Genomic DNA, 23,948 nt, shown 5'->3' with positions numbered 1-23,948 from the left:
CAGCAACCAGGACAGGAGAGCATTAAAATTTTTACAGGTATCCATGATCATGCAGTGATGGAGGTGAACTTGAGCTTTACAAAAGCCAGTGTAAGAACTCCAAAGAATTTACTCCAACAAGTTGATTAACTGTAGTAAGTGCTTCATAACTACTTGGAGTTGTGCTTTTGCCTTTTTGGTTCTTGTCTTCTTGAATGTGAGGCTATAGATATGTGATGCATCACTGTAGCATGAAACTATATTTGGTGTGGCCAACATGATTTTACAATTAGTTGACTTTTAATCTCACATTGCTAACTTAATGACCAAATACCTGCAAACTATAATTTCAACCTATACTACGTGTTTGATGCTAATTGAGAAAAGTCAGCATGCTAACATGCAAAACTAGGAAAACAAAAATAGTAAACATTAAGCCTGCATGCTAAATATACTAACAATATGATAGTGGACACGTTATTTTAACATAGCAGCTAAGTCTATCTCGCTGATTTAAGTTCAGTTTGCTTATAAGTTTGTTTTTACCTTGTAACTTGTTGCGAGACTGGGGTGTGACGCCATTATCGACATCTGCAGTCATGATGAAACTTAAACATCTGTCTTTGGGAACTTAACCAACGTAAGGATTCTGAGGAATCACAGTACATTTTTTCTTCTTTTTTCTTTTTGGTAACTTATCTGTGTTTTGTAAGCTTATCTGTGAATTAACATCCCTAGCTAGCTAGCTAAGGGCAGTAGTTAGCTATCAGTAGTTAGCCATCAGAAGTAGCTGTGGCATTGTGCTCTTTCATTCTAGAATATAATTACTACACATGAATTGTTGACATATTTTTTTGTCTTTTCATACAGACATTGGTCTCAACAAAAAACAAATCACCATATTAGTACAAGTATAGTTTCTAATTGGTAAAATTTGTTAAATGGATTGATCTCTGGTTGCTGTAATGTTGCTAGCCTGTTATTGTGTGGATGTTTTTGTACATTCTTTTTAATTTATTTTAAAAATGTTTAGATTACCAAAATTAAATTTAACCACTCCTTAAACAATTTATTTGATTTGACTAAATCTCTCAATATGATTAGGATTTGGTTAGTTAGTAATTTGACATATTCAACCGTTTTAGATAAAGCATTTTTATCACTGTTCTTTAAATGTGCTTCCTTTTAAAAAAAATTAAAACATTTCATTAAATTAACTTATTAGAAATGGTTAGTTGAAATAAAATATTAATAAAAACAAAATAAATAAATAGAAAATCTACATATTGGCAATCCAAAAGGAAGAAAAAGAAAAACATGGGCTACTTAAAACCTGAGCTCCCAGCTACTGACCACCATTATTGTTTCCATAAAAGCAAAACTGGCTGCAGTAAATAGTGCCTCACCTCCAGAGTATTCATGATTCAAGGATTTCATTTGTGCTACGCCATACCCCAAGGAGGCTGGCTGGATCTCCATGTCTTTAAGACTCACCCACAAACGGATTTCCCTCACCTTTTCCTCACAATTACTCACAGCCGTGTGTCAAAATTCGACTGCCTCTGTATGTCACCGTCATCGGCCAAGGCCAAGTCGAGCCATTTTAGAGGCTGCCCTCCAGAGGACCCCAGAGATAGGCTCAGAGTGCCGCAGGAAATACCACAGAGTCTGATATACAGCACGGCACACTTGTCCCTCAGGTCACACCACCGCGGGGCCCATAATATGTGTATTCATATGAAATGTATGAACATTGTTTACAGTTCAAAACACGTTCATGGGAAATATTCTCTCACATTTTGATTTTGGGGGGAGGGTTAATTTCTGCATCCATCCGAAGGAGCCATTTGAGTGAAAGAGCATGATGCCATGGATACTGTAGGTACACATCACTTCATTGTACAGTACACTGCTTGTTCAAGTATTCTCTTGTGCCTCAATGGAGTCATACAGAATTGGCCATGTGAGAAAACCAGCCATTTCTCCTGGGGGCTTTTTTTTTCCTGGTTCCTTTTCACATCCACTTGTTAGATAAACAGACGCGATTCAACACAATCAGCACTTCCACCCTTGGGACCTGATAGAAGAAGTAAATGCCAATATTTCCAGGAATTTCCTTTGCAATGTTTGATTGTTCAATTCAAGCATGTAAGGTCTAGCATCTCAAATGAGCAGAGGCGCACAACTGTAGACACATTGAAGTGATTGCTGTCTGCCAAAGAGATTGTTATTGGCCAGTTCATGTGCATATCATAATCATTTTATCTCAATCAAACAGCCATAACATGTAGGGGAAAATACTTTTATTCCCATCTGTGATAATAGCAAAGATGTGTCTTTGTGAAATTTTAATATTATTTGTAATTGCATATAATAAACCAAAAAGCATCTTTCTTCTAAAGTATAATTATCAATGACAATTATGTAACTATAGGGGATACTATATGTAGTACTATTTATTTCTTGATGTTAGACAGTATCTGTTTATGTCTTTATTTGGGCTGCCAGTTTGTGGAAGCTAGGTTGTAATTACCATGTAAAACAATGTAATTACAGTCTGGTTTCCAAATAATTTGCAACTCCCATTTATTATTCAAATTTCAAGTGAGGGTGCAATGCATAGAACCAGGCCTGCAAGCATGTAAAATCAATGGCAATGATGCTTTGTGTCATATAATGTATAGCTGTAGGGCCCTAGGGTGTGAACATTAAAGTGCAAACTTTACATGCCCCTCTGCCATACTAGTGTGTATAATTACTGTATGTTTTCTGCCAAAAAGATGTTGGGCTTTTTTGTTTTAATGATGCAGAAAAAAAAAGTGAAAGTGTCTGATCAAATATTTATCTGATTACATGTGGCCGATTGTATTAAATGTGTTATTGTTAATCAAAAAAGGAAACAAAACCAAACAAATAGAGCGTCTGAGAACGAGGAACAAAGACTCCAAATTTCGCTCCAAAAATTGCATCAAACGATGAATCACTTCAAAACAAACACGAAACAGAAACACGTTGCGTTGTTGTCGTACAATATTTAGCACGACACTGACAGCGATTAATATTCATGAGGCTGCGACTTTGCAGACCCTCAGGATGGTTAAATTAATTATGCTAACAGGGTCATTTAACTGCTTTATTCAAAGCAAAGCAATTCTCGTGCAATAAGTGACACAATAATTACACACAATCTAACGAGAGGACAGTGACAAGTGGAGGAGCGACAGGCTCATCTTCATAAAGTACAAAGAAGACATTTACACAGCGGCGCAAAACAAACACAAAACAGAAGTAAAATCCATACAGGCGAGATGAAAGAATAACTAAAACCGGCTAACAGTTTTACATCCACGGCAGCCCTTTCTCTCTCTCAGAGTAGTAAATATGATTTGTTACTATGTGTTATTATTTGGAATTATTCATTTTCTCTGTCAGTGCACATTGAGGGGTAATAGAAATGCCAGCAAGGTGGCTGATTTACTTATTAAAATTTTCATCTCAAGGCTTGCGAGGCATGATTGGAGTCTGTAAGAGTAACGGGAAATCATGCATTATGTAGGCGAATTTGACACGACCTTGAGACTTCTGAGCGCAGACCATATATTACCATCAGAGCGACCTTCCCATCCCGAAGATACATCTGATGTGTTTAAGGCTGTTTTACAATGCATTAGGAGGGCTTTACATGTGCTGAGCTCACTTTATTTGCTCATACATTTCACAGGAAGAGTTTAGTGTCAAGCTGATGGGGACCGTTCACAGTGACTGAGTCACTTGTTGAGACAAATGAGGCCGCGGAAACAGGCCGAGGCGCTGGATAATAAGCATTTCAAAGCAAATTCCCGCTTTCCCACTTTTACTTCCCTCCAATATACAGCACATTTACTATTCAGTGAACCCATGTGGATTTCAGCTCATCAAGTATTCACGCTTACTGCGATTGATTGACCTGCATCTTGAAGACAGAATAGATATGATTTTTCCCACCAAGCTATGGGGCGTCAGGATCAATATTCTCACTGTTGGTTAAGCTTTTGCAACCTTTAGAATATCAGCTCCAATCGATCTCTCTCACATAATTGCCTACATTTTCAAATCAAGTCTCCCACCCCCCACCCCCCCGTTTCGTACATGCCAGTGACATTTGAAATGCCTCACAGTCTGCCGCACGACCTGTTGGAGTACCTAAGCTAAAGGGCACAAAACACATTTATTAGCATGTTACATTTATTGCTCTGTCCACCTTGATCTACTTTTCACCCCTGTGCTATAAACATGTGAGAGAGCAAGGCCATGTTATATTTCCATATAAAAAGCCTCATAATTATGGGGGGGAGGATGGTTGTTCCCCTTATCAGAGGAAATGATAAGGGAGTACCAGGCCCTGTGAAAGAACCGGGTCCATTTTGATATAATTGGCAGTGGAATTATTTATGACATTAATTGCCACATTATCGACTGGCTGTCAGCTCCTGTGTCAGTCTGTCCATCTTTCTTAGCAGAAAGAGCCAGCTCAGCCTGGTGCCCACTGACAAGCTAATTACTACAGCACAACCCTGAGTGACAAATGTTACTCATCTAAGACCGGGCCCGGAAATAAGGGCCACTCTCCCATCCCCCCCTTTCAGCTCCTCTGGATCAAGTGAGACAGCAGTGTGCTGCCAGATGTCTTCAGTAGCAGGAGGGAAGGGGTTTGCATGTCAGACACAGACAGAGAAAAAGTGGGGTAGGAAAGGAAAAAGGGGGGAAAGAGATTTCTAGAGCCAGGAGGACAGTTAAATCTAAATCTCGCCCCATCCTGTCTGCTGCTCTATCAGTGGCCACTTGTCACTCATACAGACAAGTCCTTTTTCCTTCCTCCGCCTCCTTGTAAATTTGCATTAGCTCATGCCAATCAGTTATCAGGCTGTGAGCTGATATCTAGTGATGGGGCGATTGGTCCTTAGTTTTCTTGACAGCAAGTCACACACTCGTGTGCCTTTGGGGAGGAGAATTGCTCTGTGCCAACAAATCTGAGCTCATACAATATGCAAATACATTTTATTATACCTACAGTCTGAAAGCCTTCCAATATTGTGCAACAGTTGCTGTAAAAGTATGTACAGTATTATTGAAGATTGTGCAAAAGGATGAAATTAAATTAAACTTTCTCATATTAAATATGGATACAGGAAGAGCTATCACATCGTCGTCTGTATGTTGTGGCTATTAAGAGCACATCAAAACTCAAGCAAAAAGAGCAGTTACTTGGGATACTTATAATAGCCCCAAATCAAAGTTTTTTTTTAACAAAATGCACGTGCTGTATTGTTAGTATTTAGGTTTTATTGTGTCACGTTTCCTTTCTAGTAAAAAACAGCAAAAATTGACTACGCAAACTGTGCACAAAGACCCAGACGATGCTCACACAGATATGGATTCACATAGAAATATGCACATTCAGAGTTACACTTCCTATGCGTGTGCCTACACACAGACACACACATGCACACTGCGGCTAGTAGAGGAGCCTGCAGGGCCACTATAGCAGAATGTCACTGATCTGCTGTGATGAAGTGGCGTGCCATTTGTTCAGCCAAGAAGTTCCCAAGGAGCAGCCTCAGTGACGGAGCCGAGGGTCAAGGAGGGCACCGCCTACAGGTAGATCTGTGCCTCATACCTTAATTAATCTACTGTCCGTGATGCCAAGCATCCCATTCATCCCACCGCATGCACAAAGGCACACGTCAAGCATATGTCAACCCAATCTGGCACTCCCTGCCCACCCCATAATGCAGTTTGTGTTGGTGTGGCAGCTCGGGATGCATCCCTGACGAGGATGGGAAGTGACACGCACCAAACTCGGTGTGTCCCCCAGCCAGCTCCGGTGGCTCGGGGCCTGTCAATTCCAGCTCCGTCAGTGGCACTGGCTCAATGGCAGTGCCTGTGACACATGTCACAAAGTTTTAAATGTCTGCTCTTTTCAGCAGGATGGCTGGGCGTGCGCCGCAGCCAGGGGAAGGATGACATTTTGTGTCGTGCGGGGGGAACTTGTTGTGGCTCCCCTCTTCCTGCCTCCTCCGGCTGTCAGCCCCAGTTTCCTCTGAGCATATCAAAACACAGACAAATAAACCTTGTCATTTTGAAACGCCAGCACTAGTGACCAGGCTCCTGAACGGCATGTCATCTGGAATATGGTCACACAGTCCTGTTGAAAGTTGTGAAGTGAACGAGCACATACAAGCAAGCAGACACACACACACACACACACACACACACTCACACACACTATAGTATACTAGTGCAAATGTTTAAGCTAATAGAAATATGAGATGAACTGAAAGAGACACAGTGAACAAACATTGCATGAGGCTATCTCTGACCTTTTCTTCATCCGTTTGTGGATGAGTGACACACTGTACTGAAGCTCAACATGGTTTCTTTCAAGTCCCAAATAAATAAAGCCTCTATCTCACCACTGTGGTTTATTCACCTCCATCACTTCTAAAGTGTAAGTAATCAAGCCTTATGATTTGATGACAGATGAGTTTTGTCAGTCACTGACATCTTTAATAAGCTTTATGCAGGAAAAAAATATCTATGTGATGGACATTTCATCATTAGGAAACAGTTTAAAGTGCCGGCAGAGGGAATTAAATGTGAAAGCATCGTAGTACCTTAAACTCCACAACAAATTGACAAGAGACGTGTTAGTTCAACCCATTTAATTAAATCCTGCTAATACAATTTCACATCAGATCAGATTTATCACATCATTTACATTAAAATTTCAATTTGTTGCCTTAGAAATTTGACCTGCTGCTGTGAGAGGGCATTAAACGGATCAATACCACAGTAGTAAGCCACAATAATTATAAAGAGAATAACAAAATGTAAACATTTCTCATGCAGCAAAACACTGGTTATTACATTGGCTTGGATATTCTGAAAATTGTAAAGCAATAAAAGAGAGCAACATTTCAGACATGAACCTGGAAAGAGCAATCCTATTCTTCATTAAAGCTGGTGCTGGAATGTTTTATTTTTATGTTTAAGCTGCATTTCGTACGGCTTCTTTTGTTCCAAACAAACAAAAATGTGCACACTAAACTCACCGAATCTTCTCAGTTATTAGATTTTTGACTTTCAGGAAGAGATTTTCTCTTTTTTAGACACCAAAAGATAAAAATAACCAAATAAAAATCACATGAGCACAAACCCCCCCCAAAAAATTCTGCCTCAAACTAAACAAGACACACTGATCATGCCTCGGGTGTCGACTGAAAATCACAGCAATGTTTAATGAAGCTGTAGAAATGCTGTTTAAAGAAGATGTGAGTGTGTGTGTGAGCGAATGATACACACAATGAAAGAGATGAGTCCGTGTCAGGCCCCAGGTGTGTGACCATAACCTCTTCACCCTTGATTAGTGGTGGTAGTGGACAAGTGATCCATCATGGCTGTCAAGGAAGAGAACGCAATTGGCTGGGTATGTTTGTCACTGACTGTGTGTGTGTGTGTGTGTAAGTGTGTGAGAGAGAGAGAAAGGGAGAGGCTTGTGCTCTTGTGTTTGTGTGTTGTCAGTCTCGAGTTTTGCAGTTGCAAATGCTTAGAGGCAATCATGTCATTCAGTGTCTCCGGCTGAGCTGCATGCAGGGAGGCAGAAGCAAAAGAGGCTCTAACTATGGGGCTGCAATATGATCTTTAAAAACACAACAAATTAAAAAAAAAAGGAAACCTTCCTCTTATAAAGGAACATATTTTCCAGGAATTTAAATCTTTTCTTTTCCAGATCCGGTGATCAGGTGAACCAAATATCACCACTGGATTCAATAAATAAGCCTGACTTGATCCTCCCGTCCTTCTGTTAGCATCTGCTGTCTTCCATGTCCGTCTCAGTCTACGGCTGAGCGGGTGTCCATCAGAGCTGATCGTTTCTGATGAATCTGTTGCCCTCTGAGTGCTTGCCATAGTAGATATAGCGACACTTGGCGAATGCTCCTAAAAACAGAAAGAGGAGAGTTCAGTCAGTTTGGTTTAGTACCTGTATGTACTTTTCACATTGAAATGCAACCACTGTTTCCAACTGGACTGCATTTCCATAAAGATTTTAGTGTCAAAACTAAACAATCAGCAGTTTCTAGGTTGTAGTATAATAACTGCAGTGCATTTGCAGTGTCATTCGCAGATTAACAACAGCAGTTTTCAACCTGTTGGCAAGACCCTCAGAGCACGTCTCTGATGTGGTTTGTTTATAAGAATGACAGGAAACCAAGAAATAGCAAACTTGTAAGTTCATTTTTAATTACATTTAATTCAATTCAATTTGATTTATATTGCACCAAATCGCAAAGCAGTCACCTTAAGGTGCATTATAGTGTAAGGTAAAGACCTGCAATAATACAGAGAAAAACCTAACTATAAAACGATTCCATCTGAACGAGCACTTGGCGACAGTGGGAAGGAAAAACTCCCTTTTAACAGGAAGAAACCTCTGGCAGAATCAGGGGTTCTGCTGAATCCAAACCAGGAGCCGGTTCCGCAGAAAAGGGGCCTGAAAGCTGAAGGCTCTGCCTCCCATTCTACTTTTAAATATCGTGAAACTATGCAGATGCATTAATATTATTGAAGGCATCTTCAGGCATCTTCAAAATCTAGGTAATAAATTCAGTTCATCTGTTTGACTTTAAAGACACACAAAATAAGCCTGAGTGAGTTTCTAAATGAGAAACACTGAAAGTACACCAAACTGTTTTGTTTACTGTAGTCGTGCAGTTTTAAATGGCAGGACTGATCTGGGTGTGTGTCTCTGCTTCTTGCAGGTGGGTGAAAGAGGCAGTTTCAGAGAGAGACCTGAATATTTGCATTTGCTTCCAACAGATGCAGCATGCAAGTTTAATCAGGAAAGTGTATTTACTGCATTACAGGAAAGTATTTAAATAACTCAATGCAAACACAAGATTATTTACTTTATCCTAAGGTTACTTTACTAATTATGGATTAAATTAACTGCAGGATTTAATGATTATTTTCATTACAAATTAAATTTTCTGGCAAAAAATGTGAAACATTTCCAAATATTCTTTACTCAGGTCTTTCAAATAAGAGGACATCCTGCTTTTCATCATCTCTACCGCATTTATGTGCATATATTACTCTTCATTAAGGTATCATATTTATACTTAATCAGCAGTTCTTGTGGATGGAACTGCTTAAACTACAGTACTAGTCAAAACAAGCTTAATTTATGTGCTATTATTTCATAGAAGATAGGGAGAATTACTTTATCAAAGATGTTTATATGTATACCTATATATACATCTGTCTATTCCATATTATTAAAACAGTTAATTGAGCTATTAGCTATTTAAAAAACCCCCAGAGAAACGTAATCTACTGGAATAACAATAAGGAAAATCAGTAAAACCAAGTGTTAAAATTAAAGCCACATCAAAGGATGAAACCAAGATGGTCTGCAGTGCTTTTCTTGTTTCATTGCGAGGCGGTGCTGTCCATGCAGAGAGCTGCCCCGAGCTCCGTATTTGGTTTGCAGACGTTGATGTCACATCGCTTCCACTGCCACTTGATGAATGTGGCGGGCTGTACCTAGGTGTCACCTCTCGCCAAATGAGGCAAGGACAAGTGGCATTAGCGCTGTCAATGATCATCTGACAGGAGAACAGATAAAGCTTTCACCATTTTTTTTCTAAATAGACATCAAGTGCATTACGGGAGGAGGGAGGGGCAGGCCAGATGCAAGGCAGAAAAGGAGAGACTCATTGGAGAGGCAGTGTCGCAGAGGGATGAGGGGTGCTCCAAGTGGTAAGTCCAATCACATAATCCAAAGAGACATTGTCAAGGGCGAGGAGAGAATGGCAACTAAGTGACAGAAAGCAGAGACGGGGACAGAGATACTGGTGCCATATTAGTGCCAAGCATATTCTGATGCCACCCTCAATTCTAACCAAACCTGACACATCGCTCTCTTTCCCCCACTCTCTCCGACTCTTCAAAGTAGGCTCTACCGAGCGACACACACATATGCACACATATAGAGTACGGAGAGACAAACGCACACACACAGTCCCTGGCAGCGGTAGTGGGTGTTCTGTCAGGCGGCGGAGCTGTACAGCAGCAGCAGAAGCCCACAGGCCCGAGGACAAGCTCAGTCAATCTAAATCTGGACTTTGTAGTGGAGCAGTGCTCATTTCCCCTCATAGCCCAGCTACTTGAGGTGATCCAAACACTGAAGTGTGAGAAGCTGTCACCTCCGATAAAATCCAGGACCAGCTCCGTGCCTGCCTGCTCCCCCGGTGTACGGGGGGTACATACACGTGTGTGTTTGTACGTGTGTGTGCATGTGCTTCTCTGACAGTCAGGAGGCTCGGGCGGGGGGATGAATTCCAGCTGCCGTGATTTGCCTGGGGATATAGGTGCCACGGCTGGAGAGTGGGCTTGACACCACAGGAATCGGGGTGTCTCACAGTGCTCTGATCACATGGGTACCGGGGCCTTTCACATATTCACAGCTTACCCAGCGAGAAGCTCGCGCTCTCCAGGAGTAGGGCGATGGGGAGAAATTACCCACTGCGGTACCAGAACCAAAGCTCCCAATAAGAGCTTACCTAGAGGGGATATATTTGTAGGTTGCAACCAAAGCCTTTCAGAGATAACCTTCACAGATGAAGGAACTAAAGCCAAAGGCCCCTCAAACCTTCACACTCTGCTGAGCTCGTCACTAGCCTGTGGGGACTGAGAAGGATTGGAGGGACCACATTCTGTGATTCTCCAGTACCAATCAGAAAGCGCGGGAAAATGTGTGACCTGTAAGTCCACAACAGCGCTAATATATACACTTGTGTGCGATCATAGGAGAAGTGGGAGTTTAAATTAAGGAAAAAAGGGAAGAACAAAGAACAGGCAAGAGGTCCGTCTCCCAGTGGGTGAAAAAGTACATGAACGTTGAAAGCTCTACATTTCAGCACTACATTAAGCGGTGTGTTTGGTGCATAAACACATTCCAGTTCACTGCATTCCCTTCACAGCAAGTGTTTGCTCTTATTACAAGAGAAACCAGGAGAAAGATGGGGTGGCTGGAGACAGGAAAGGGAATAACTAAGCCAAACTCGGTCTTACATAATGCCCTCTGAGGCCACAGTCACGCCGGTGGGGCTCTGCCTGATGAACTGATACTTAATAACAAGTGTTACAGTGCCAAACGTGCTAGTGTACAATATCCTCTGTGTACCCTGAGACATGGATGAGCACACTCGAATCAACACCCACACTCTCAACCATGTACACATTATCACAAACTCATACCCCCTTTCATCTCGAGCACACGGGGAGAACGGTGGGAGCAGCCATTAAAGTGACAGATTAACAAAGTGACGGGGAGGCTAAGGTTTCCATCATGCCCTGGTGGCGTAACAGTCAGCCCTTTGTACTACATACTGTATGTCATACAGCCCCAAGTTAGACGCAAACCCTCTTGTCTTTATTAAAAGCCTGCAGAATTGTTTTTTTGCATCTCCTGCTTGGTGATTGCTGCAGTGTGGGTTCATCGTCAGAAAAGTCTGGTCTTTTGCGAGCTGATTACCCAAAGCATGTGTCCTCCCCACAGGGGCTTGATGGGCCATTCTCCCACAGTGTGAGTAAGCTAACTGTGCAAGCGTCATATTTACAGTGCTCTAACACCAAATCAACACATACAGCATCAACAGTTGCTGTTGAACACAGAATTTCTTAGTAATACTAAAATACAGTATAACCAAAGGGGTAAAGCGATCCCAGCAGACAGAACTGACAAAGATGTAATCAAGGATGTTTTATAGTTTTGCTGCATAAGATTACCACAACAAAAAGTCATCAATAAACATTTTAATAGAAAGACAATAATTTATTCCTAATCAAGTTTCATTCTCCTTTGTAGTTTAGAGTATGTTTTTGTTTCTTTCAGATAGTTTCATGGAGAGATGAATGTCATCCTTTTTTTATGTGGATATTTAGGAGAGCATTAGCTACTCCTTTGTTTGAGATTCATGCTGTAATTATTAAATTGTAATACCGAAGAGGCACCGCCTAAGAGTATTAACTTGGCAAGATAGTGGTAATACATGAAATATGATTGTACAGCAAATAATAAAATGCATCAATCTGAAGTGTGGTTGTAGATTATACCTGAACAGTCATTGTCTTCTGTTGGTAATGCCTGAAAAGTGGGCTAATCTCCAGCAATTTTCCTACATTAACTCCTCACCTGTTAAAGATGCTGTGACCCAACAAGAGACATCAAGAGCAACTGCTAAATGTGGAACCAAATCTGATGTAAAATAATATTAGTAATAATATTAACAGAGAGGTAGCAGACATAGCTTTGTGGTGTCTCAAAACTTAACAGATGGAAGAAGGCAGATCGTGTAAGAGACATAGTTTGCGTAAGAAAAAGGACTTGGACAAATTTTTTAGCTCATAGCATGTGTGGGTCTTGTAGCATTTCATCAGCCCACACTTATAAGAGGAAGACAGAGGGAGTCAGAGAGGGGAGGGAGATGGAGTGGGTTTAATGATTGTTCCCTGCATACAATCAGCTTGACTCTTTTCAAGGGCCATCAATATGTCACAGAACGACACATCCAACGGATGTAGCTTTTAACATCAAGGTTATCTATTCTTGGCATGAATTCACTCCCTCCACTCCTAGTTTCTTGCCCTGTCCCCTCTCCACATCTATTCTCCCCTCTTGTCTTAACTGCTTCCACTTTGTCTTTCTCCTCCTCTATGCACACTTCTGCTTTCTGATTATTCACTGATTTTTTTTTGTAACCACTCTCCTTTTTAGCGACTTAGCCAACAATTTCTGCGTTTCAATCCATCAGGGGGAAAAAATATAACTTGAAGAATCCAATTAACAACACAATTACACTCTCCGTATTATCTCCAAGGGCTGAAATAACACTGGGCAGGTGGGGGATGGGGTCAGATGTTGTTCATCGCCAGCTTCTATAAGAATTGGTGCAAGTGACTTATGGGCTTGGGGCGGAGGCTGCTGTGAGCCAGGGCTATTATTGTGGACACAATCCATCTCCGGCTGTCCTTTTATCAGTTCAGCCCAACGTCATGAGATGGAGTCGCCACCTCCTCTCTATAGGGAAGCTGGTAGATAGATAACCCCTCTGCGTCCCATAAACTAACAGGCAGTAGACTGTGATTCAGCCCACTGAGAGGTCAGCTGGCACACACAGCACATTGCCATGGAGAGAAATTGAATTGTTTCACTTAGTACTGGTGTGCTGGCTATGTGTGGCAGTATGAGCTAAGTATATTTTTCTTTTGAGTGCCACTTAAATATTGCCAGAGATAAACAGCAACAGCACCAAGCAACGTGGAGGCCAGCACAGTACTGAATGTGGAAATGCAGCACATACTTTCTCTTTCTTGATTTTATATAAATAAGATGAATGAGTGAATAAGATGAAATGAATGATGTAACAGAAGCTGGGCTCAGTTTGAAAAAAGAAAAGATGCCATATAGAATAAAACGACATTTCCACACAGTGGTTGCTTCTTAACAGTATTAAGTAGTTGTAAGGTGAGCTACCGCTTAGACAGACTTCCAGTACATCACAGGGTTAAATCAAAGACACAGAAAACCACTAACACGTCCGCGCCTATGACCAATTTGGAATCACAAGTTAAATAAACATGCACGTCTTAAAGCTTTAAGTGGAGGCCAGCGAATCACTTAAGCCAATCTATATATTTAAACACTCATCATTTAGGTAAAACCTCTCCTTTTTTAGTTTTGATGTGCGTTTCTCAGAAAAGCTTTAAAATGGCATGTTCGAACAAAATCCATTCCTATTCAGTCTTAACTAATAGACTCTTATGTCCATTAGTTAGCCTTTTTAAACCGCTGAGGTGTCACCCATCTTTCCCCAGTCCCAAACAAATCTCCTGCTTGTAACTTTAAGAATTAAAGTGACATTTGTCCTCCACCAGTAAAAAATATTTAGTCCATTAAACATAAATAGCTGTCATCATGATGCATGCCCTGGGCTTATGCCTTCCCTGTTCCCCTCCTGGCCGTTTACTGCGGCCAAACAACTGCAGCGCCTGCATGTTCTCAACTTCAGCGTATTGATTAAACTTTTAAATAGCTGCCATATAACCCTGGGACATCAGGAAGATTAATTTGCGTCAATGTTCATCTGTAATTCATTAGCCATTTATACTCTCCACATTCACACAGGCTATCAGGGAAATGCGCCCCATTTTTCACCAAGGCAGAGGCTGGGGAGAAGGGAGAGGAAAAGGAGGGAGAGAAACTGTGCAGGGGAGACAGGAAGGAGGGGATTAAAAAGCCTACAACATAACATTGAATAGCAAGCCACATAGGATGCTAAAACATCCAGTGGCTTTAATTGAATGTGAAAGAAAGCACAGCACATGGTGCCGTTTCATAATATTATATAAAATACGGTGATGTATTATACTTTTACTTTTATTGTTGCTGCACAAGCTTTCATTAGGGCCTTATTTCTTTTTCTTTGAGTGTGAGGTATTAAACAGAGACCCTGACCAACACAGAGACAGATGTAGAAACTTTCTACATGATTCAGATGCTATAACAACACACACCGAAGGCCAGCAAAGAATTTAACAAAAAAATGGGTGGCGCGTGTGTGACAGATGGAGAGTTGAAATATTTGCTACTGCCACATCCTGATGGGCTTTCAGAGGAAAGTTGCTGGGTCATGGCTCAAACAGCGCTGATCAATACCAGGTAGCTTTTTCTACATGATTCTCCTTGAGGTAGACAAATAGCACATTCAGACGCTGAAGGCTGGCTGTGTGATTGAAGGATTATGAGTTACAAAAGCATATATGCAAACAAAAGGTAGGATAACACCCTCTCCTAAAACGACATGCAGTGCACATAACTCAGGATTGTCAAACTCATTTTATATAGTGTGCTTCAAAGAATAAGGCTTCTTTGATCTTAAGTGTGCAGAATAAAAGTTCTGGCAGTTCATTGCTCAGACGGTTCTGTAATTATAAAATCTAAAGTTTTTCATTAATTTAAAGAAAATTACATGAAAAAACAGGAACTTTTTGTCATTTAATTGTTTTTATATTACTTAATTATGTTGTAGTATGTGTAGTATGAATGGGGGGGGGGACTTTATCAATAGGAAAAGCTATAAAACTTGAGAAGTGCAAAAGCCTATGCACTCCTTCACATTTTTTCTGAGCTGTCCAGTTCTGGCCCCAGGGCCATATGTTTAAAACCCCTGACATAACCTGTGCATTAGCAGGCATGACTGAACCCTTACAGCTGACAAACACTTTAAATTGAAGACTCTAATTGAACACTTTAAATTTATAATCATATATACAGGTAAATGCCTGTCAGTTATCCATCTTTGCACCTTCAGCTTATGAGGACGAGAAGGAAATTGAATTCGGGGGCACATAAATTTTGACTGAAGACGAGATTACCATTCTGAGGGGTCTAGTAAAAAAAAAAAGAAAAAGAAAAAAAAAAAGGAAATTAATTTCAGTGACGTTTATTCCATATAGAGCCAGAAGAAGTAGTTACAGTAGCTCTGGAGGCTGCAGATAACAGGAAGGTTGTTTAAGGTGGAGGACAGAAGGTCTCCCTTTTGAGGGTCTTTTGCAAAGCATACATTGTCATGGAACCAACAGAAACCCAACTGCAAGCACATTAATGACAGGCTGGTTATTTACTCCTAGAGTTCATCCGCTCTTAAAGGCACGTGAAAGCACTAACGACGCAAGTAATCATAAGCGCTCATTTTCTCCCTTAGCATGTGGATCACAAATCACCACGCGTGCACACCACATAGCCTGACACTGATCGATTGTGTTCTTCATTACGCTCGGGACTTCTAATTAAAAGAAAAGCCCAGATAAGTGGTTCAAACCTTTGACCAAAAACACGAAAGAAAAAGCGAAAATCACAATTAGAGATTCGACTGTGTTTGTTAATGGCGCCGTTAATAAGAGTGGCTGGTGAGTCGCTCAATGAAGGTTTAATCACTGGGACAGGATTCAATAACAAAAGAGCATAATATTAATCACCAGAGAGTGATAACTTCACTGTTCATCTCTTTGACATTGGAGGAAGGGATGAATTAATGATGCACTCCATCCGAACACATTAAATAATAATTATCAGGCAAAACAGCATGAAAGGGACTGCATAATGAACCCCATTGTCAGGTCAATTACAACCACATAAAACTGTTCAAAGGGAAGTAGCTTGTTACTAGATGGCCATACTTGAAAGGACAGCTGTGGCTTTATCAGTGCAAGGTGCTGGGCAAGCCATTCGCTCCCATATCAGGGCTTAAAACGTGTGGAGGGGGTTGACATACAGTTTATTCTTAGAGGGCACTGAAACTCTGTCTGGCTGCACATGCCTACTGTAAAAAGCTAGAAGCATCAGTGAGGCGTTCAGTGAAGACCACATCGAAAATTGTCTAGCAAGAGATAAATGACATGACAATGACAATGTTTTGCTGGCTCTAAAGCAATGTCAGTCGCTAAGTGCCATGTTAACTAAACTCAACTACACAGACAATGATGGACTTCACGCATCAGTGGACAAAATGGCACCTCACTGCCTGTCAGTGGTAATTTCCATCAAATCAAGGATGGCCAGCAAATTTAGCCATGAGTGTAACTGCTGCCGGAGTTTTACACATGCACTGATAATTTAGGTACACATTGTGCAGTATTTTCCTTCTTCGCCGCGCTATAAAAATCGACAAATTTGGTTTCACTGAGCATTAGGTGCATCAGCTTGTCCTCTAGCTCCACTTTTGATCTAGACATCAATTACTGCATGGCTGCTAGTACTACTCTGAGACACTCTCTTAAACAAACAGCATGGCAACCTCCAGCGTGACACATATCAATACTGATCTGACGTCTTGTTCCACAGTCGTCTCCCTCAGTTCCTGCCTGGCTGCACCTGCCTGACTGGAGTGTCCAGGGTTGGCTGTACTCCTTCACACTTTCTTCCCCTGCAGACATCAAACACTTATTAGTCCCCATCCTAGGCCTGCTAACTGACTGGCCAGTCTGGGCCACACGGGGACCCCATTATTAGAGTCATTTCAGTGCCCATCCTGACGCCTGTTAGGCAGCTCTCTACCTGGGGCTCCCTGCTCCCTGCCTGCCCGACTGAGTGCCTGGCCAGCCAAACAGTGATTGAACATGACATGGTGACAGAAAACAGGGGAGAAGGGCAATGGAAATAAAAGAACAGAGATGGCAGAGTGAGGCAGACAGAGATGGGAAAGAGGAAGGTGGGTATGTTAGCCAGAGCCCTTGTGGCGTAGGGTGTGCCCATCAACACGGATGAGCGTTAGCCAAGAGCCGCATGTCACAATGATGGAAGAGCTGGATCACTCACATCAGAGCTTCATCTGACTGGAAGATATCAATCTCCAGGCCTAATCCAAAAGGACATGGTAAAATATCCTTTAACATTGCTCTTCCACCCTGCCTTTGTGTGTCCCCTGCTTCTGTAGCAGATGAAAATGTGTGTAACCTTCGTCGTTGGACCTCAATCGACCACACTCATTTTCACATCCCATTTCCTCTGTCTCTAGCACTGACAGTCAAATTATGAGGGGCAAAATGATGAGCAAAATGGTACCTTGACAAATGGCATTTAGCCACTAAATACAGAAAGAAAAAAAAAGAGAAAAGATTACTTACATATGTGAACTGCTGAGATGTTTTAAATCAGAGAGTTGAGGAAAACCAACATTTTTCTAGTGATGGTGTGGTGACATCATAGGATTTTAGCCAAGCATGCATGCCTCTTATGCGGAAAGGTAGATTTTGTTGTCAAGATAAGAGTCAAATCTGTAGTTAAACCCTGGTACTTAAGATTTGCTTTTCAGAATTGAATTATTTAGAAATAATTGCAAAAAGTGACACACATGTAGAGTATCTAATATTGGTTAATGCACTTGCAATTGTGCATATGCAATCTGTGCCATTTACCTTGAGGGGGTATGCTATTTATGTCAAAGAACTGACAAGCATATATGATATGTCCTCCTATTTATTCATTTAGTATGGTATCCCCATCAATTCAAAAAGTTGAGTTTGCTAAGCTCAGAGGAATGTTTCTAATACCTCACTAAATCTGTAGCATTAAAAATGACGACAGTTGTTGAAGGCAAAAAGGATCCAATACAGTACTTGGAAGGTCTGCCTAACAGAATTGTACATGCATATACTATGTATTAGATCTGCACAATTAATCAAATTTTAAGTACAGTTAAGTTTACAGTTAGGTCCATATATATTTGGACACTGACACAAGTTTTTTTTATTTACCTGTTTACTTAAAAATATTTTAATTAGATACATAATGGGCATGGAAATAATGTGTAGATTCTCAGCTTTTATTTGAGGGTATCCACATTCAAATTGGATAAAGGGCTTAGGAGTTTCAGCTTCTTAACATGTGCCACCCTCTTTTTAAAGGGACCAAAGGCTATTTTATGGGCAGCTGTGGGCAATTCCTTTGTAATGTGATTATCAATTAAGCAGATAAAAGGCCTGGAATTGATTTAAGGTGTGGTGTTGCATTTGGAAGATTTTGCTGTGAACAGGCAACATGTGGTCAAAGCAGCTCTCTGTACAGGTGAAACAAGTCATCCTTAAGCCCATCAGAGAAACTGGTACAATATTAGGAGTGGCAAATTCTACAGTTTGGTACATCCTAAGAAAGAAAGTAGGCACTGGTGAACTTGGCAACGCAAAAACACCTGGACATCCATGGAAGACAACAGTGGTGGATGATTGCAGAATCATCTCCATGGTGAAGAGAAACACCTTCACAACAGCCAACCAAATGAACAACACTCTTAAGGAGGTAGGCCTATAAATATCCAAGTCTACCATAAAGAGAAACATGCATGAAAGTAAATACAGAGGGTTCGCTGCAAAGTGCAAGCCACTCATAAACCTCTAGAATAGAAAGGCTAGATTGGACTTTGCTTCTGTAAAGCCAGCACAGTTCTGGCAAAAACATTCTTTGGACAGATAAATCCAAGATCAACCTTTACCAGAATGATGGCAAGAAAAAAGTATGGAAGAGCTCATGATCCAAAGCATGCCACATCATCTGTAAAACACGGCGGAGGTAGTGTGATGGCTTGGGCAGGCATGGCTGCCAGTGGCACTGGGACACTAGTGTTTATTGATGATGTGACACAGGACAGAAGCAGCTGAATGAACTCTGAGGTGTTCAGAGATATCCTGTCTGCTCAAATCCAGCGAAATGCAGTGTTTGAGCAGCGTTTCATAATACAGATGGACAATGACCCAAAACATACAGCCAAAGCAACCCAGGAGTTTATTAAAGAAAAGAAGTGGAATACTCTTGAATGGCTAAGTGATCCACCTGATCTTAACCCAGTTGAGCATGCATTTCACTTGAAGGCTAAACTTCAGACAGAAAGGTCCACAAACAAACAGTAACTGAAAGCCGCTGCAGTAAAAGCCTGGCAGAGCATTAAAAAGGTGGAAACCCAGCATCTGGTGATGTCCATGAGTTCAAGACTTCAGGCTGCCATTGCCAGCAAAGGGTTTTTAACCAAGTATAAGAAAAGAACATTTTATTTTCAGTTATTTAATTTGTCCAATTACTTTTGAGCTCCTGATATGAAGGGATTGTGTTTAAAAAAAGTTTTAGTTCTTCAAACTTTTATGCAATCTTTTTGAACTACAGAACTAAAACTAGAAAAAAGTGTCTGTCCAAATATATATAGACCTAACTGTAGAGCGCAAAGCAAAAGCAAATTTAGCGCCCCCTAAAGCAGTGCCTGACCGTGTCAGGAATGTAGCACAGTGTAAGATTCAGGAAAGAAGCACAGCACGGACGTTAAATCAGTGTTTCGTTTACATGACGTGAAATAAAACCATTTTTGTCACTAAAATCAATGAATAATTGTGACAGGGTGCGATGGGAGTATTGATCAGAGTTATCGTGATGATCATTTTGGCCATAATCATGCTGGTCTGATATGTATTTAAGAGTATTTTAGAGGCAGACATTGTGTGAGTTATAGGAGTGATTATGGGAGTACAAAATGCGAGTACAAAGAAAAGCAGCCAACAGATACTGTAGATTTAAGGTTAAAAGGATGAAAAATGTGCACTTGGTGACATCACATTCAGCTTATAGCAGTGTCAAATTACATGCCGTCATTTCCTGCCAGAATTACAACTGATGAACCCACGGTGGCCAATCAGATTTGAGGCTGCGGTGATGATACGTTTGTGTTTTGTGAAATTCTTCATGCCCCTCTGGCCTCCCTGTGCCTTATGCAGATGGATGGCTCCACTGCAACTCTATTTCTTTTAATTAATATGACATATCCCCTGCTCATATGCAGAGAGTGAGGCAGGGGGACAGAGAGATGAAGGTATGAGGGAATGATTAACTGTGGATCTGTCCGTCCTTTTGAGAAATGATCTCGCCTCTTCTGCTCTCCCCAGTCTTCCCTCCTCCTCTCTTCATTTCCGTCTTCCTTACGCTGCCTTGTCCGTGCTCCTCTTTGGCTCACTTCATTTCTTTCTGCACCCTCCCCTCTCTTTCTGTTTCCTCTTATCTGTGTCTCCCTCTCTCCCCCCCCCTCTCTCTGTCTCCCTCCTCACCTCTCCTTCCCCCCTGACACCCTCGGACTGTCCTCAGCCCCTGCACATCTCCTGACAGGTAAAATAATAACGCTCGTACATCACTGCCCCGAAAAAGTCCTATAACCTAAATCTTCACTTGCCACACACCCCGGGACTCAATTACTTTATTGACATGTAATCTTCATAAGGGGAGAAATATTGAGCATGTAAGGTCAGCTGGTTATGAAGACATATTATCATATTATCTGCATGAGGGTTGTAGGGGCTAGGACCTGACAAAGCTAATTATAATGGTACATGTTTCAGAGCTCAGAGCGTATTATCTGCTTGGCTGCTTGGTTGAGCCACAGCTGAGGTATAGAGGAGAAGGGGATGAGATTTCAAACCTAATAGGAGTGGGATGTCATCTCAGGGCATAGGAATTAATGAAGCCAAATATTATCGACTGCACATCACGGCACTAATGTCCTTGATTTGTTCACTGTATTTGTCAGGATTACCTTGCCATACACTAATGGGTAACAACACATCACAATAGAATCAGACTGTGGAAGCGATTCCTAAAACAGTACAATAATAACAATAATAAAAAGCTATACTGCACCCCTTCAACTATAGTGCAAATAAACTGCTGTTGCTCGAGCTGCTCCTGAGCCAAAATGTCACCGTGGGTTAGTGACGGCAGGAAGGACAGATGCTGATGGCTGTGTTATCGCTTCTCTCCCAAGGTTATCTTAATATCATCTTTTCGGCTCTCTTATTACAATCTACTGCCTGCTACATAACAGAAAAACACTAATCTGGGTGATGGTTCAAAAAGCTCTATTTTCACTTGAAAATAGTGCCCACTATTATTTACAGGGAGATTATAATGAAAGGAGAACAAGGAGGGGGGAGAAAAGCTAGTTACTTTAGTAAAACATAGACCAAAGGGCAAAAAACAAACAGTTGGCTAGCTCTGAGACACTGCATGTCAGGGTCACAGTGGAAACATGCAAACATAGAATCAGACCGCCAGATATGTTTGCTTCACTTTATCCAGCAGCATGCCCTCCACCCCATCTCAGTTATCCAGCTGTCCAAGTCCTTAGCTCAGAACCGCTCCTGCAGAAGATGCCTAAAATGGTACGGAGCGGCTGGCCAGTGTTGCCAAAGGTTATGCGTTAACACTTGCTAATGGTGTCAAATTGTGAGACATATTTTTGCTTTCTTTAGAAGCTCTCCAGGCACTAAACACACACATGCACAAAAAATAGCTCCTGTTTATTTGTGCTTTCAGCGTTTTCAATCAGTTTATTGACATTCTGCTGCATTATAGCAGTTCATAATTTCAGCAAATACACAAAACCAAAAATATTTTTTATCATATTCAGTGGAGTTTGAAGGTTTAGGTTTGAGTACATGTTTGTCCTTTACGATAGGGATGAAGCTGTGCAACAATCTGGGATAAATGTATGTGTCTGAAAAAAAAAAAGAGTCAATCCAATCATCTTGCAATGCAGCGACGTAACATGCCAGAAACTATCGACAAATCAAATTATGATGGTGAAATAACTTGTCCGCTCATATTACAATGACAGGGAAACCTGCTCTGTCTGTTTAAGGGGACTTAATAAGAAAATCAATGTGACAGATTAAAAGGTTGTTGTGGACTTCCTAGCATTTCAGTGACCCTGCTCTTTTCATTCTGGTTGAGCTGAGATGTTGAAGCCTGTGCAAACCATAAAACCCACTACTTCCTGTAACCAAGGGCCCTTTTTATATTTTAAAAGAGATAAAATGCATGTCAGTTCTACAAAATAGCACTGACATTCATATCCAGTTGACCTTATGGTCTTCAAGGCGGGGCACAAAATCTGTGCCTGTGTTCGGCTCAGCCTTGACACGGTTCATTCAGTTGGAGAGTGAATCTGAAGTAAACAGAAGCTTAGATCCATAGCACAGGAATCCCAGCATATGGGATAATGGCCTTCTCTTCTCTTTACAAGCAGTTTTTACACAGCCCAATGCAATGAATAATCTAAATGGCACTTAATGTGAGCTATGCTGATACTCTGACAATAGTTTGTGTTCAGACATCACAGCTTAGTGTCTCCCAATTGTGTATTGATGCTTAGGCAGTTGACAATAAATCACAGGATTCAGCAGAGTGAATCCAGAGAGTGAGAAAACAGTTTAGACAATCGCCCAATGGAGCTTACCATAATTGACAGATGAGTTCAGCTCTTTTCACGACAATAGCTCAGAGCATAGAGAGTACCTGGGAATGACACTGTGTGTGTGTATGACGGTTCAGGACAAATAATGCTCCAGAGGGAAAAAAAAGTGCACCCATGCAGACCTGGAGTTGTTGTATTATACTATTATCACTTTAATATATCAGTAATGTAAATATTGCAATCTTTTAGTAATTCTGTTAGTGCTTCAATGAATTGACTATAAAAATCCCTTGAAGATCTTCATGGAGACTATGAAGAGATTTCCATGTGTCTTAATTGACACAACAGCACTAAAGTAATCTACCCTGTAGAGCACTAAGGACTCCTTTTCTAAAAATGATGCCCTCTATTATTAACAAATATCAAGTGTTAGTAAAGTTTTAAAGAAGCATTGAATTATATTACAATTTGAGAATTATTTTTGTAGTTTTGCAGTTTCATGGTGGTGAATAAAAGTGTCACTCGAATCACTACATTGCTAGGATCTGGTTATGCATTGGTTAAAATGAACAGAAGGGAGAATTTCCCACGCCCTATTTCTTTATATTTTGCTTCAAAGGAGCATGAGGTCATTTTTTAAAAGTAGTTTTGACCAACAGTTCTTCGGGCTTTCTGAAGATCGTTCAAAGTTTGTGTTTGCACTTCCTCATGTTCAGGTTCTTGTGTGTTGATGCAGCTAATTCAAAGGATTTGTTGTGTCTATACATAACAGATTGATCAAGGAACCAAACTGAAATTGTATCTTTAGAAACTTTGTTCCAAGCAGTCTGATGCAGAAACACACAGTTTGTTCCCATATCTTTAGTTGGATCTGTGAGAAAAACATGTTGTATCTTGGTATGGTGTGCAGTGTGTCTGGATTTGGCCAGACTGAAAATCAGTAGCAACAGATCTTATGGAGTGATGAATTCAAATTTGAAATATGTCAAAATGTACAGAGAAGGTCAAGAGAGAGGTACAATAGTATGTCTCTAAGGCCAACTTTGAAACATGGTAGAGGCTTTCTCATGCTTTGGGGCTACATTTCAGCCAGTGATGTCAAAATTTATGTCTTTATCATTGCAATACCATCTGGCGATACCA

The 23,948-nt window shown here is 41.0% G+C and overlaps 1 protein-coding gene across 1 annotated transcript in view; it reads right to left on the bottom strand.

Annotated features, from left to right (window-relative positions):
• Positions 1-6,665: 6,665 nt before the first annotated feature.
• lrmda (leucine rich melanocyte differentiation associated) overlaps positions 6,666-23,948 on the bottom strand; it is a 205,725-nt gene continuing 188,442 nt past the window's right edge. Inside the window, exon 7 of the mRNA XM_005456608.4 lies at positions 6,666-7,956. Within this exon, the coding sequence (XP_005456665.1) occupies positions 7,877-7,956 (80 nt within the window). The 3' untranslated portion in view covers positions 6,666-7,876. The remainder of the gene's footprint in view (positions 7,957-23,948) is intronic.

This window comes from Oreochromis niloticus, linkage group LG13, assembly GCF_001858045.2.
Source record: "Oreochromis niloticus isolate F11D_XX linkage group LG13, O_niloticus_UMD_NMBU, whole genome shotgun sequence".
NCBI classification, from domain to species: domain Eukaryota; kingdom Metazoa; phylum Chordata; class Actinopteri; order Cichliformes; family Cichlidae; genus Oreochromis; species Oreochromis niloticus.
The sequence above is the reverse complement of the archived record's forward strand: the minus strand, read 5'-3'. Positions and strand labels throughout refer to the sequence as shown.